The sequence below is a fragment of the Apaloderma vittatum genome, unplaced genomic scaffold (genome assembly GCF_000703405.1).
Source record: "Apaloderma vittatum isolate BGI_N311 unplaced genomic scaffold, ASM70340v1 scaffold26401, whole genome shotgun sequence".
NCBI lineage: Eukaryota > Metazoa > Chordata > Aves > Trogoniformes > Trogonidae > Apaloderma > Apaloderma vittatum.
In genome coordinates this window covers 370-11769 of record NW_009700019.1, presented here as the reverse complement: position 1 = coordinate 11769, position 11400 = coordinate 370, and the positions used below count along the sequence as shown (strand labels likewise).

The 11400-nt window shown below is 48.2% G+C and overlaps 1 protein-coding gene across 1 annotated transcript; it reads left to right on the top strand.

The window, feature by feature from the left end:
* Positions 1 to 1555: 1555 nt before the first annotated feature.
* On the top strand, positions 1556 to 10694 carry FAF2 (Fas associated factor family member 2). The gene is made up of 10 exons (XM_009878617.1): positions 1556 to 1633; positions 2080 to 2214; positions 2888 to 2964; positions 4095 to 4233; positions 5556 to 5641; positions 5722 to 5813; positions 7829 to 8006; positions 8902 to 9073; positions 9294 to 9437; positions 9904 to 10694. Exons 1-10 carry the CDS (start codon positions 1586 to 1588, stop codon positions 10084 to 10086), a joined length of 1254 nt encoding a protein of 417 aa, XP_009876919.1. The 5' UTR covers positions 1556 to 1585; the 3' UTR covers positions 10087 to 10694.
* Positions 10695 to 11400: the final 706 nt, after the last annotated feature.

The window sequence follows — 11400 nt, the reverse complement described above, 5'->3', positions numbered from 1 at the left end:
ATGAGAAGCATAATGAGGTAGGCTTGCTAACAATGGGTGGGATCGCAAGGTGTAACAGAAACCGCGCACAAGGATTTGTGTCACGTCACTGCTCTGTGCTCGCAGTCACCATAGGCCGTCTCCTGCAGAAGAGCCATGCTCTTGTGTGCCGCACACGCAGGGAGCAAAAGTTCCCTCTCCTTTGCCAAACCCCCGTGGGGCTGAGACCATCCTGAGTGCTGCAGGGAAGAGTGTGGACCCTCTGGCAGGCAGAGGACAGGGGAGGCTCCCGCAGCCTCTGCAGGTCGGCCAGCTCTGGCTGTCGGTGTGGAGCAGCCCGGGGGGAAAGCAGCCACTTTGCTTCTGAGCTCAGCCCCTGAGCACCGAGGGAGATGCAAGAAATCCACTGGGTGAGAACATGAGGTATTAAGAACCTGTGGAGTTCCCTTGTCAAGAAGGAGAATTTGTTGTATTTCAACAGTCTTCTTGTATCACCAGCACGTTTTTATGTTGGATTTGTTACACTGCTTGTGACAATTGCTGTCATTGCTTCTGCCATCTTATATCCAAGCTAAATAATTGCTTCTGAAGGTATAACTGTCCTGACTTCTTGAGCCTAGTTATTAAAAAAAAAAGCACACCTTTTTACTGCTTTTAATTTTAAAATAAATTTCCTTAAATTGCCAGCACTCTTAATGGCATCACCGCTAATGATCTTTCGCTGATTCGAAGGATTGTTAAAGGGTAGCAGCAGCGCGTTTGTGCCTTTGTGCTTTCTGCTGGAAGTGTGTGCTTCAGCTCTGTGGCGGTAGGTGAGCTGTGCAGCCGAGATGTTTGTTCAAGCACCTTACAGCAAGTGGTGTGAGGAGAGATGTGTTTCTGTGGCACTGTGACAGGGATGCTCACTTCAGCAAAGATTTGTCCCCAAGAGGTGCTGATGTGGCTTCTTTTTTGATCTGCAGAAATTCTGATTGATACGGGGTTAAGGTACACCTTCCCAAACACTGATGGGAGAGCCCAGTGGCTTTGGGGTCTGCTGGTGTGTTTGGACTATGTTTTCTGTTTCAGGTCCTGTGTTGGATTGTATTTTTTTTTATTTGCTATAGAATCCTTTATGTTGCCTGCAAGCACTACATTCGTTAGTGCCTGGCTCATTTTGATTTTAGTCTCTATGCTTTCAGTAAGTGAAGTCACGGACATCCTGAGTTTTCAGAAATGCTTTGCCTCTCTTTAAAGTTGATGCATTGAGGTGATGTTTGAGCACACTGGCCTGGCATATCCTTCCAGAGTAAAACCTGTGGGGAATATAATGGTAGGCTTTGCACTGGGCTGGGTGCAGTTGTAGTAACAGACCTTGGGCACGTCTGAGCATTGGCTAATGCTGAAAGAGAGCAAAGGCCTGTTTGAGGCCTCCTGTGTGTGTTTACGGATTTGGGTTGGCTCAGGTTGCTCTGCTCTTAAACTGAGAACAGAGCACTGAAAAAAAATGTGTTGTGGTAACTGGTGTCTGTGCTCACGTGTTGCAGAGAAGAGTAAAAATGCCTCATTTCCCTCGCACTCATCTGCTTTTATTCTCCGTCTTTAGGACTTGACTGGGATAGAGTCCATGGACCAATGTCGTCACACACTGGAGCAGCACAACTGGAACATAGAGGTATCACTGCAAATAAGATTCAAAATGGTTTTCAAGTACCTGGATTAACCAGGGTTCTCTGTGGGGAGGGGTAGGGGGTCTACGAGTAAGATTTAATCTGTTGGCTCCTGAATTGATGCTACTAGCTCTTTGTAACAGTATGTTGATGTATCTGGAGAGCTGGTTTCAGAAGTACACGACAGAGTTACGGCTGTGAACAGTCACTTGACTGGCACAGTGTGTAACTTCCCATGGGGTGTGTGTGCAGGCTGCCAGGGGAAAGGCTTTCCACACAGAAAAGAGTGTTGGTGGTCATGGTTTATAGTGAGTTGTGCTATTCCAGTGGTCTGGGGCTGTGAGCAAATAATACCTACTGTTAGGGTCCAAAGTATTTAAAAAAAAAAAAGCTCTATTTTCTGTCATCCCTAAATGTCTGAAAGCTCCCTTTACTCTTTGTTATGTCAAAGGCAGCTGTACAGGACCGTCTGAACGAGCAAGAGGGTGTCCCAAGTGTCTTTAATCCTCCCCCATCGCGGCCATTGCAGGTCAATACAGCCGACCACAGGATCTACAGCTACGTTGTCTCAAGGCCACAGCCAAGGGCAAGTTATCTTACAGTGGATTTTGTCCTACTGCTTGTGAACAACGGAACTGGCAAGCGGGGAAGGGAATTTATTTTCTTTGTGTGCTCTTATCTCCTTTCTAAATATTTTTTCTTCTGAAAACAAAATATGGATGCTAAAGGAATAACTCTACTACTGTGGAGATTTTCTCTACAGTGTAACTCACAGAAGGAGATGACCTTCTCTGTGCCATAGAATGTCTTGCTGTGGCGTAGTAAAGCTTTTTCAGTCAGTTCAGGTGGAACAAAGGACTGTCCCCTCCTTAAGGCAGAGTGATAATGTATTTTTCTTTCTAGAACCACCCTTAAAATGTGTATTAATTTTAATACGGTATCAGTTACTTGCATTAATGTTTCACAAACAAATTTGCATGAGCACCTCTAAGACTTAGTACGGTTAAGAAATGGAGGAAAAGCATTGCGTCTTGAATAGTCAGTGACGCTGGTTTCCAGAGCGTCACGTTGAATTATGAAGGAACCCTGTTAGTCACTTGAATTTGATGAGTCCAAAGCCGTGAAATGTTTTTGAGCTGCTTTTTTGTGCTGGTTGGAGCACTGATACTCCCGTGTGTGCTTGATGCTGGTGGACACCTTGCTTTAGTGGGCCTGCTCCAGGAGTGGAGACTGTTCTAATTCTTTCTTTGTAATTGCAGGGTTTGTTAGGATGGGGTTACTACTTCATAATGCTTCCATTCCGATTTACCTATTACACATTACTTGATATATTTAGGTAAGTATGTTTTTTGCTGAATTGTGTATTAACTGCATCAAGGCACGCTGTAGCTTAGATCTGGCTGTACCTCTGTTGCGTGGATCTTTAAGTCTAAGAGCAGATTTTCCATTTATTTGCTCAACTGGCTTTATCTGCAGCCTGGTAAAGTTCCTGTGCTGTTTAGTAAGAAGTCTTATTGCAGAGAAAAAGAGGTTTTTGCAGCTCTGTAAATGAAATATTTAACTGGAGTTCTAACTCCATGTGGCTTTACAGTGCCGTGCAAAGGGGATGCAAAACAGTGTCAAACTGTCTGCTATTCTTGGACAAACAGCTCGATCAGAATCATGTCCCGTTGGGCTGGGCTGGGGGTTAACCTGTCCTGACCCCTCTGTGTTACTTGGCAAAACCCAAACCGTAAATAACTCTGCTTTTTCATCTTTGATAACTGTTGCCTCTTCCCCTGCTACTGCCCCAGAAGGATAGTTTATCTTGCCTCCAACATTGAGGGAGAGCAAAGGGAACGTTGAAAAGTGGTAAATATCCAGCAGTCCTGCCATCTGCATTGTTTTAGCAGTTTCCCCTGTTGTATTACTTTCCCCTGCCCTGAGAGACTTTTCCAAAGTTTAGTGTAACTTCTGTGCGCCAACAGAGCTGAACATTGATATCTGCCTTGCAGGAAAGCTTTTTTCAGCCTCAGAGGAATGGCTGTTTCTCCTCTAATGTCTTCATTGGACTGCTAGTGTAATGTTCTCTTTCTGCAGCTCTTTGCACTCTGGAATTTTTAGTCTTGGAATAGCAGAAATGCAGTTTTCAAAGTTACCTGGACAAAACTGTGGCTTTCAACAGCCTATTTTACAAAATTCCTCAGGCTTATGCCTGATCCTTCAGAGGAGGTCAGAACTGTTAATAACGCAGAATTGAGATGATTGCTGATTCCTGGCAAGAGATAATATTTGACTGGGGGGGTTCTGCAGCAATGGTATCAGTTTGTAGCAGGTGGCATTTTAGCTTGTGATTATAAATGTTCAAGGGTCTCAGCTGTGACTTTTTTCCTCCTTTTGAATACTGGTGACTGTCTGTGGAAAAGAAAGCCTGTTCTTCAGAAAGTCAGTAAGATGAATTTCCAGTGTCCTTTGCTTCCTTCCTAGGTTTGCTCTGCGTTTTATACGCCCTGATCCTCGTAGTCGGGTCACTGACCCAGTGGGTGACATTATTTCGTTTATTCATATGTTTGAGGAAAAATATGGGAGGATACACCCTGTCTTCTACCAGGGAACTTACAGCCAGGTCAGTGTCACGTGTTGGTGCATAGATCCTGGGGAGATGGAGAGTGGGAATTTTGCCAGATGGTATCAGGGCCTACATGGCGAAATCACTTTTCACCTAAAAGCCCAGCTTTTGTCCCCAAACTCTCTAACAGGGTAATGGAGAGCTAGTGAACAAGTGGATTGGAAAACGAGTGTCTGCCAGGCTTGATGATATGCCAAGCCTGCAAAGTTGGAAAGCAAAGCTGCTCTGACTGTTCCTCGACCGTCTGTATGGCTCTGTAGCCAACGGCTATTCTTTGTAATCTTGCCTTTGTTTTTATAAACTGATGCGGTGTGCCAGAGTCTGTCCTTCTGTTCACCAAATGGGGATTGACTGCCTGGGCTTGTATTATAATGCAACTCCAGAACTTGGTGTGGGACCTCAAAACAGAGAGAGGGAGCCCCTGAAGAAATTATGGGAGGTGAGAGTTCCATGTGTTGGATCTGGGCTGATGGTGTGCTCCCTAAAAGAGGGATGTCCCGATGGGTACTGCCTCTCCTGCAGCTTTTTTCAGCTTAGCCGAGGGAAGGGCCTCCTGCAGCGTGTCCCAGCAGACTGTTGGAGCAGTGCTGCTTCCTGAGTGCCAGAGAAGAATGTGGAGCCTGTGTCTGCTCCATGCTGCACAGCGATGGAGTTTGCCACCGCCGCAGCTCTGCTAGTCTCCTCTGTCTTGCCTGGAATCTAAACTTAAAGAACCATGGAATGGTTAAGCTACCAAAACTCAGTGCTAGTAAAACAGGGAGTCTATTGTTCACTTATGCTGTGGTCTTATTAAATGCACTTGGGTGGGTGGAATCCAGAGACTGTAGATGCAAGAAGTTAGTTTTGCTGTTTTTCTTGTGTTGTTTTGTTGGGGCCTGCAGCACTATTGAGTTATCTTTTTTTAGTAGTGCTTTCATTTGATGTGTTCTGAAGACTGTGTCCTGTACAGGCCAGAGTGAAAGCTCAGCCTTGGCCGCTGTGATTGTGAGGGATCAAGGGGGGCTCTTGGCTTCTAGCCGGGTCTGTTGGAGCAGTGGCAGGGGCTCTCAATCTACACAGCTGCCTACCTGGCTTCGCTCCGAGTTCAGTGTTCTCCAAAGCCACATCCTGAGAGGAGTGTGAAAGAACAGTGTGTGGCCTCCTTGAATGAGGGTTTAGTCAGAAGGTCTGACATCTTCCACCTGTGCTTCAGTAAAGCCCTGTAGTGGCAGGGTAATGGCCCAGGTAGATGCTGCTGAGCCATGTCACACATTTTCTGGGTGCTGCTTTCTCCTTGCCCAGAGACCCTGTAACTTTACCTCCTCTGCTCTTATGCCAAGGCACTGAATGATGCCAAGCGGGAGCTGCGCTTCCTGTTGGTTTATCTTCATGGAGATGACCACCAAGACACAGATGAATTCTGCCGGTAGGTAGGAGAGTTTTCCAAGTAATGATCTTTGAATGTTAAATGTAGTTTAATTCACACAATCTCTTCTCATCCCCTAGCAACACACTGTGCGTACCTGAGGTGATCACCCTCATAAACACTAGAATGCTCTTCTGGGCTTGCTCAACCAATAAACCAGAGGGATACAGAGGTAAGTGTGTCCCTTCTGGGCTTTACCTATCCCCCCCCATCTCTAGAACAAGCTAAACTCTTTGACAAATTCATGTGTTTAAAACACGCTGGGTTGTTGGTTGTTTTTTTTTTTTGTGCAAGCAGATGAGAGGTTTCAGGATTGTGTGGGGAAATATGTGTTTGTTTCTATGTGATATCCCAGGGGGCCTGTTTGGGTGCCAGGGTGTTGTGGTTTAACTCCAGCCAGCAACTAAGCACTGGGGGCTGCTTGCTCAATCCTCCCCCATCCCAGTGGGCTGGGAAGGAGAATCGAGGGAAAAAAGTAAAATTTGTGGGTTGGGATAAGAGCAGTTTAATGTAAAATACAATAAAATATAATAATTGTAATGAAAAGGAATATAACAAAAAGAGAAATCAAACCTAAGACAAGTGATGCACAGTGTGATTGCTCACCACCTGCTGACCACTACCTGAGCAGTGATCTGCCCTCCCAGCCAACTCCTGCAAGTTCATATACTGAGCAAGATGTTCTGTGATGTGGAATATCCCTTTGGCGAGTTGGAGTCAGCTCTGCTGGCTGTGCTCCCTCCCAGTTTCTTGCACACCTGCTTGCTTGCAGAGCATGGGAAGCTGATTCTGTGAACTGAAAAAATCTTTAAGATAAGCGCTGCTGGAGGGCAACTAAAACATCAGTGTGTTATCAACATTATTCTCACACTAAATCCAAAACACAGCATGTACCAACTACTGGGAAGAAAATTAACTCTGCCCCAGCTGGAACGAGGACACAGGGAAATACCTTCTGCTCTTAACCTCTGCTGTTCCTTGTGTTTCTGGGCAGGCCTAGCTGTGTGCCCTTTGCAGCCGTTCAAGCTGCTTTCAGCACCTTGTTAATGGGAGTTGATGGGTGTGTGCCAAGGATTAAACTGGGAGCAGAAACAAATATCTAACTAGCTGTGCCCTTAACACCGGTTTGTATTACGCCCGAGGCCAGAAGTGACTTGTTAGGTGCATTCTTTCTCTTTCTGAGACAACAGTCATCTTTTCTCCACACCCAGTCTCTCTGTCTCCTCTAAAGTCCACAGTGAGATCCTCTTAAGCACTGTCTTTTCAGAACTGTTGGTACCTGGCCTGCCAGGATTTTGGTAGGGTTGTGCTGCAGATGGAATCTCTTTTCAAAGTTCTGTTTGTGCCTCCTGTGTCACTTCTGACCCTTCCTGTTTCATAGCAGGAGAGTTCTGGTACTAAATTCAAGTCATTCTTGGCCTCAGTTCAGCTGCCAGCTTACCAACACCTCGAAAGAATGGTTTTCTAAGGACACCTTATTGCTGTTGCATTGCTGCAGTGCCTTGGAGTCAGCCTAGAAATCAGAGCTGGAATGGATCTTGGCCTTTCATTTAATCCACAGGGTGTTTGACTTAGTTTGGAGGGCTCCTCTGGTGATGACAGCTCCAAGTTTCATGATGTCCCATGTGTGTTTTGAAGATGAGGAGGGTAGCAGCCATAGGTGAACAGTGACTTAAAAGTCCCTGATCTGCTTCATTCGGTGCCTCAAAACAGAATCTGCCTCTGGCAGAAACAACCTAATTTTGTTCAGAAATATCCAGGATGGGCATTCTGCCATCTTCCCCAAGACAGTATCTTCCAAATTCCAGCCATCCTAAATCATCTGAGCAAGTGTTTCCCCATGCTTAACCTGTGTTTCTCTTCCTGCAGCATAAAGGGAAAGGGCTTTTTGTCCCATTCTGAATGGACATTCAGAGCAATTTACTTCCTGCTTGAATTAAAAAACTTTTCTGGTTATTGGAAAATCTGTGGGGTTTTTTGCCCTCAGTCTCTATGCTCTGAGCCACTGCCTCCCTTTGCTGATTTATAGGGTTAATTTTGACAGAATGGAGCCTGAGGCCTTTTCTGCCTTGGAAGAGAGGGTGGTTGTGGAAGCTGCTTTCCTAGGCCCTTGGTGATGGGATGCTCTACCCCTTGCTGACCCTTCTGGATGGGCCAGTTTTGGTGATGTTTGTGCCTGTCTCCCAGTCTCCCAGGCTCTGCGAGAGAACACGTACCCATTCCTGGCTGTGATTATGCTGAAGGATCGCAGAATGACAGTAGTGGGGCGGCTAGAGGGCCTCATCCAGGCTGATGACCTCATTAATCAACTGATGTTCATCATGGATGCAAACCAGACCTACCTGGTGTCTGAACGCCTGGAAAGGTATGAGGGACCTGGGCTCCAGCAATGCAAACCTTGTGGAGGCAGACTTGACTCTGCCCCCTTCCTCCCTCCAGATGCCGCATGCAGGCAGGTAGCTCAGCATCTCCTGTTCTGTAACACAGCCTGTGGACTCTCCTCTTCCCAGTGGGATCGTTGGTCCATAAATTCAGGCTACTCTATAGCTGGAGAGCAGAATATGTTGCCCATGCAGGCCCACTCCTGAAAGCTGTGTGCGAGTGCTCTACCGCTTCCTGCAGTTGGAGCTCGCCCTTCGCACACTGGAGCTTTGCAGGCAAAGCTTGGACGGCAGCCAGTAGGATCCAAGTGGGAGCAAAGGTGTTGCAGGCCGGAGGAAGGCTGGTGTCTGCAGCAAGGGCTGCTGCCTGGGCTGGCTTTCCTGAATTCTGTGTTTCTGATGGTGCCTTGCAAGCATGAGCTCAAGTCCCTGAGCATATCTGTAGGGATTTGCAGACAGTGTCTTCTGTCTGTTCCTCCTCTGCCCCAGTGTCTTGGTGGAACACCCAGTAACATGTTTTGATGCCTCTGGTTTCTGAAATGTGCAAGGAATTACCTGAGGGAGATAAACCCATGAAGAGTCTCAAGTATGAGGCAGAAATCCCAGGCACTGCTTGTGTGCTGTCTGTCCACTCTGTCAAGCCACAGTGGGTGAGAAATCTTGTTCAATTCATTTCAGCTAAACGTAGGGAAACAGTTTGTGCAAGGGACAGCGGAGACTCAGCTTGCTTTTTAGGAGCTCGGGCTGCTCTAAACGAGGCGTTACCTGTGCGCTCATGTGAATTTGAGGCTGTGCCTGCATCCTCAGGTCTGCCATCAGCCTGCTGTGCCTGCATCTTAGGGCCTGCTAGTCCTGACTGCTTCCTGCTCACATTTGCAGGGAAGAGAGAAACCAAACCCAAGTCCTGAGGCAGCAGCAGGACGAGGCATACCTGGCATCCTTACGTGCTGACCAGGAAAAGGAGCGCAAGAAGAAAGAGGAGCGGGAGAGGAAGAAGAAGAAGGAGGAGGAAGTGCAGCAGCAAAAACTAGCAGAGGAGAGGCGGCGGCAGGTGAGAGCAAACTGCTGGAGAGGCTGCTGCCTGCTGTCGGATGCTTGTACTGCGTTAGGAGCACTGCCTGCAGCATGGTGGTCCTGTCAGAGCCAAGCCCCTTGTCTTGCTCAGTGCTTGAGTGTCCTCTGAGCCCCATGGAGCAGCTGTGCTGCAAGGGACAAGCACAAAGGTTGGGTCAGTGCATGCCTCTTGCTTATGGTCTCTCCTTACTTTGCAGACGCTGCAGGAGGAGAAGGAGCGGAAATCTGAATGCCTTCCTCCTGAACCGCATCCTGATGACCCAGAGAGTGTTAAGATAATTTTCAAGCTGCCTAACGATTCCAGGGTGGAACGGCGATTCCACTTCACACAGTCACTGACGGTGAGCTTGGGGCAGAGCTGATGGGCTTCCCAGAGCAAAGGAGCATCAAGAGATTCTCCAGGCGGCTCAGCAAAGCTTTGGTTCTGTTGGACTTTGCCAACTGGTGACTTTTGCTGAGAGCAGGCAGTTGTTCCTGAGTAAGGATGTGTCACAGGGCTTGGTCCCACCAGCTTAGAAGAGAGACATTAGAGGGGGGAAAAAATGGAAGGAATGTTTTTTGGTGTTTTTTCCATCCTGGAAAGCTAAGACTCTTGCTGTTTCCTATTAAGTAATGGTGCCAGAAACAGTGTCTGCACTCCCCAGGTACCCTGTGACAAGTCCTGTTTCATGCATGTTAAGGAAATGGCTGTCTTGTGTCTACGATGTGGTGACGGTGTGAAGTCGGTAGCCACCTTCCCCTGTGAGATGCAGTCTGGCTGTGTCATCGCTCCCCCAGCTGGCAGTTATTTCTGTGCTTCTTTCCCAGGTGATCCACGACTTCTTGTTCTCCTTGAAAGAAAGCCCTGAAAAGTTCCAGATTGAGGCCAACTTCCCTCGTCGTGTCCTGCCCTGCCTCCCTACAGAGGAGTGGCCCAACCCACCCACGCTGCAGGAGGCTGGACTCAGCCACACGGAAGTCCTCTTTGTGCAGGACCTCACGGACGATTGACACTTTTCCAAAAGACCCAAAATGGAAAGAGAAATTCATATTATTATTATAATACAATATTTTTTTTAAAAAGACTGCATACAAACGAGGGATCAGAGACCACATCGCCTGTGCCAGCTGTGCTGCGTGTGTGCACTGGCGAGAGGAAGTGTGTGCACATCCTCACACACCCGTGTACACAGCCATCCCCTGCGCCTGGAGGGCAGAGAGGGAGGGGAGCTGGTGTTGCCCCTCCACCCTCCCGGGGGAGGAACAGGAATGGCAGCTCTCGGTAATTACTGCTTTTATTGATGACAATAATAATAAAACCCCAACAACCTGATATCTTGTGAGGATTTGATACTCTGCTGCTCCTGACCGCCAGAAGACCGGGTACCTGAATGTGCCGGGAGTGGGGTGGGGAGGGAAGGGCTGGACAGAATCTCTTCAGCTTCCCTCTGTGTATAAATATTTTTCTTTTAATATTTCTCTTGCTTTGTAATGACCAAAGGAGAATGGGGTTGACTATAGTATTAACTTTTTGATAAAGAGCTGGTTCGATTCTTACCCGTGTGGGGTCTTGCCCAGGGTTCTTAGCCTGCATAGTGTAATAAACTCTGCCTCTAGCATGTCTGTGCCAGTGCTTTCTGCCTGTGCCCCCTCCTGCCGTGACCAAGCACCGAGGAGGGGGATCCAGCTGCTGCGGCCCTGCAGGAGGTTACAGTGTTGTGGGTACACTTAACTTTTAGCCTTGAATTGGTAATTCTGTGCCAGCGGAGCTGCTGGTGTAGGACAAATACAAATGTGCACACCACGGGGCAAGGCAGTACTGGTGTTGGTGCTGTGCTGCCTGCCTGGGGTGTGAGGCTGGGTAGGAGGGAGATGGCCCTTCCTTTGCTCAAAGGGCTGGGTCAGCCCTCCTGGGTCAGGTTAGAGGTGGGGGTAAAAAAGAAAAAGGTGTAGTGTGGAGAAGGGTGGGTGTGAGCCTCTTTGCTCACCTGCTGCTCACCTCTTTTGGACAGATAACCATGCTCACTTGCCTGCCCCCAGCCTAGGGCTGATGTTCCCTCCAGCTGGGGGAGCACAGGGGTCACCTTGGGACAGGGGCTGTCGGAGAGGTAGAAGCTGCCTCTGCCTGGAGCGCCCCAAGCAGATGCGCTGTCCCAGGATGGCAGCGGGGAGGGCTTTCCGTGGTGGTGCAAGCTGGAAGGTTCTCTGGGGGAGAAGGAGGGGCTCCATGGTGCAGAGGACAGAGCTAGCTTGTGCTTTCACACCTGGGCTCTGTGCCAGGCCTCTGCCCCACGGGGGTCTTCCAGCAGCTCCACCTTCCCTCCA

What these genes read in the sequence shown, in the direction of transcription:
- FAF2 (XM_009878617.1), top strand. Translation starts at nt 1,586, where the DNA reads ATGGACCAATGTCGTCACACACTGGAGCAGCACAACTGGAACATAGAG. An exon ending in TCTCAAGGCCACAGCCAAGG is followed by an intron (nt 2,215 to 2,887) that starts GCAAGTTATCTT and finishes TTGTAATTGCAG; the next exon opens with GGTTTGTTAGGATGGGGTTA. An exon ending in ACTTCACACAGTCACTGACG is followed by an intron (nt 9,438 to 9,903) that starts GTGAGCTTGGGG and finishes CTTCTTTCCCAG; the next exon opens with GTGATCCACGACTTCTTGTT.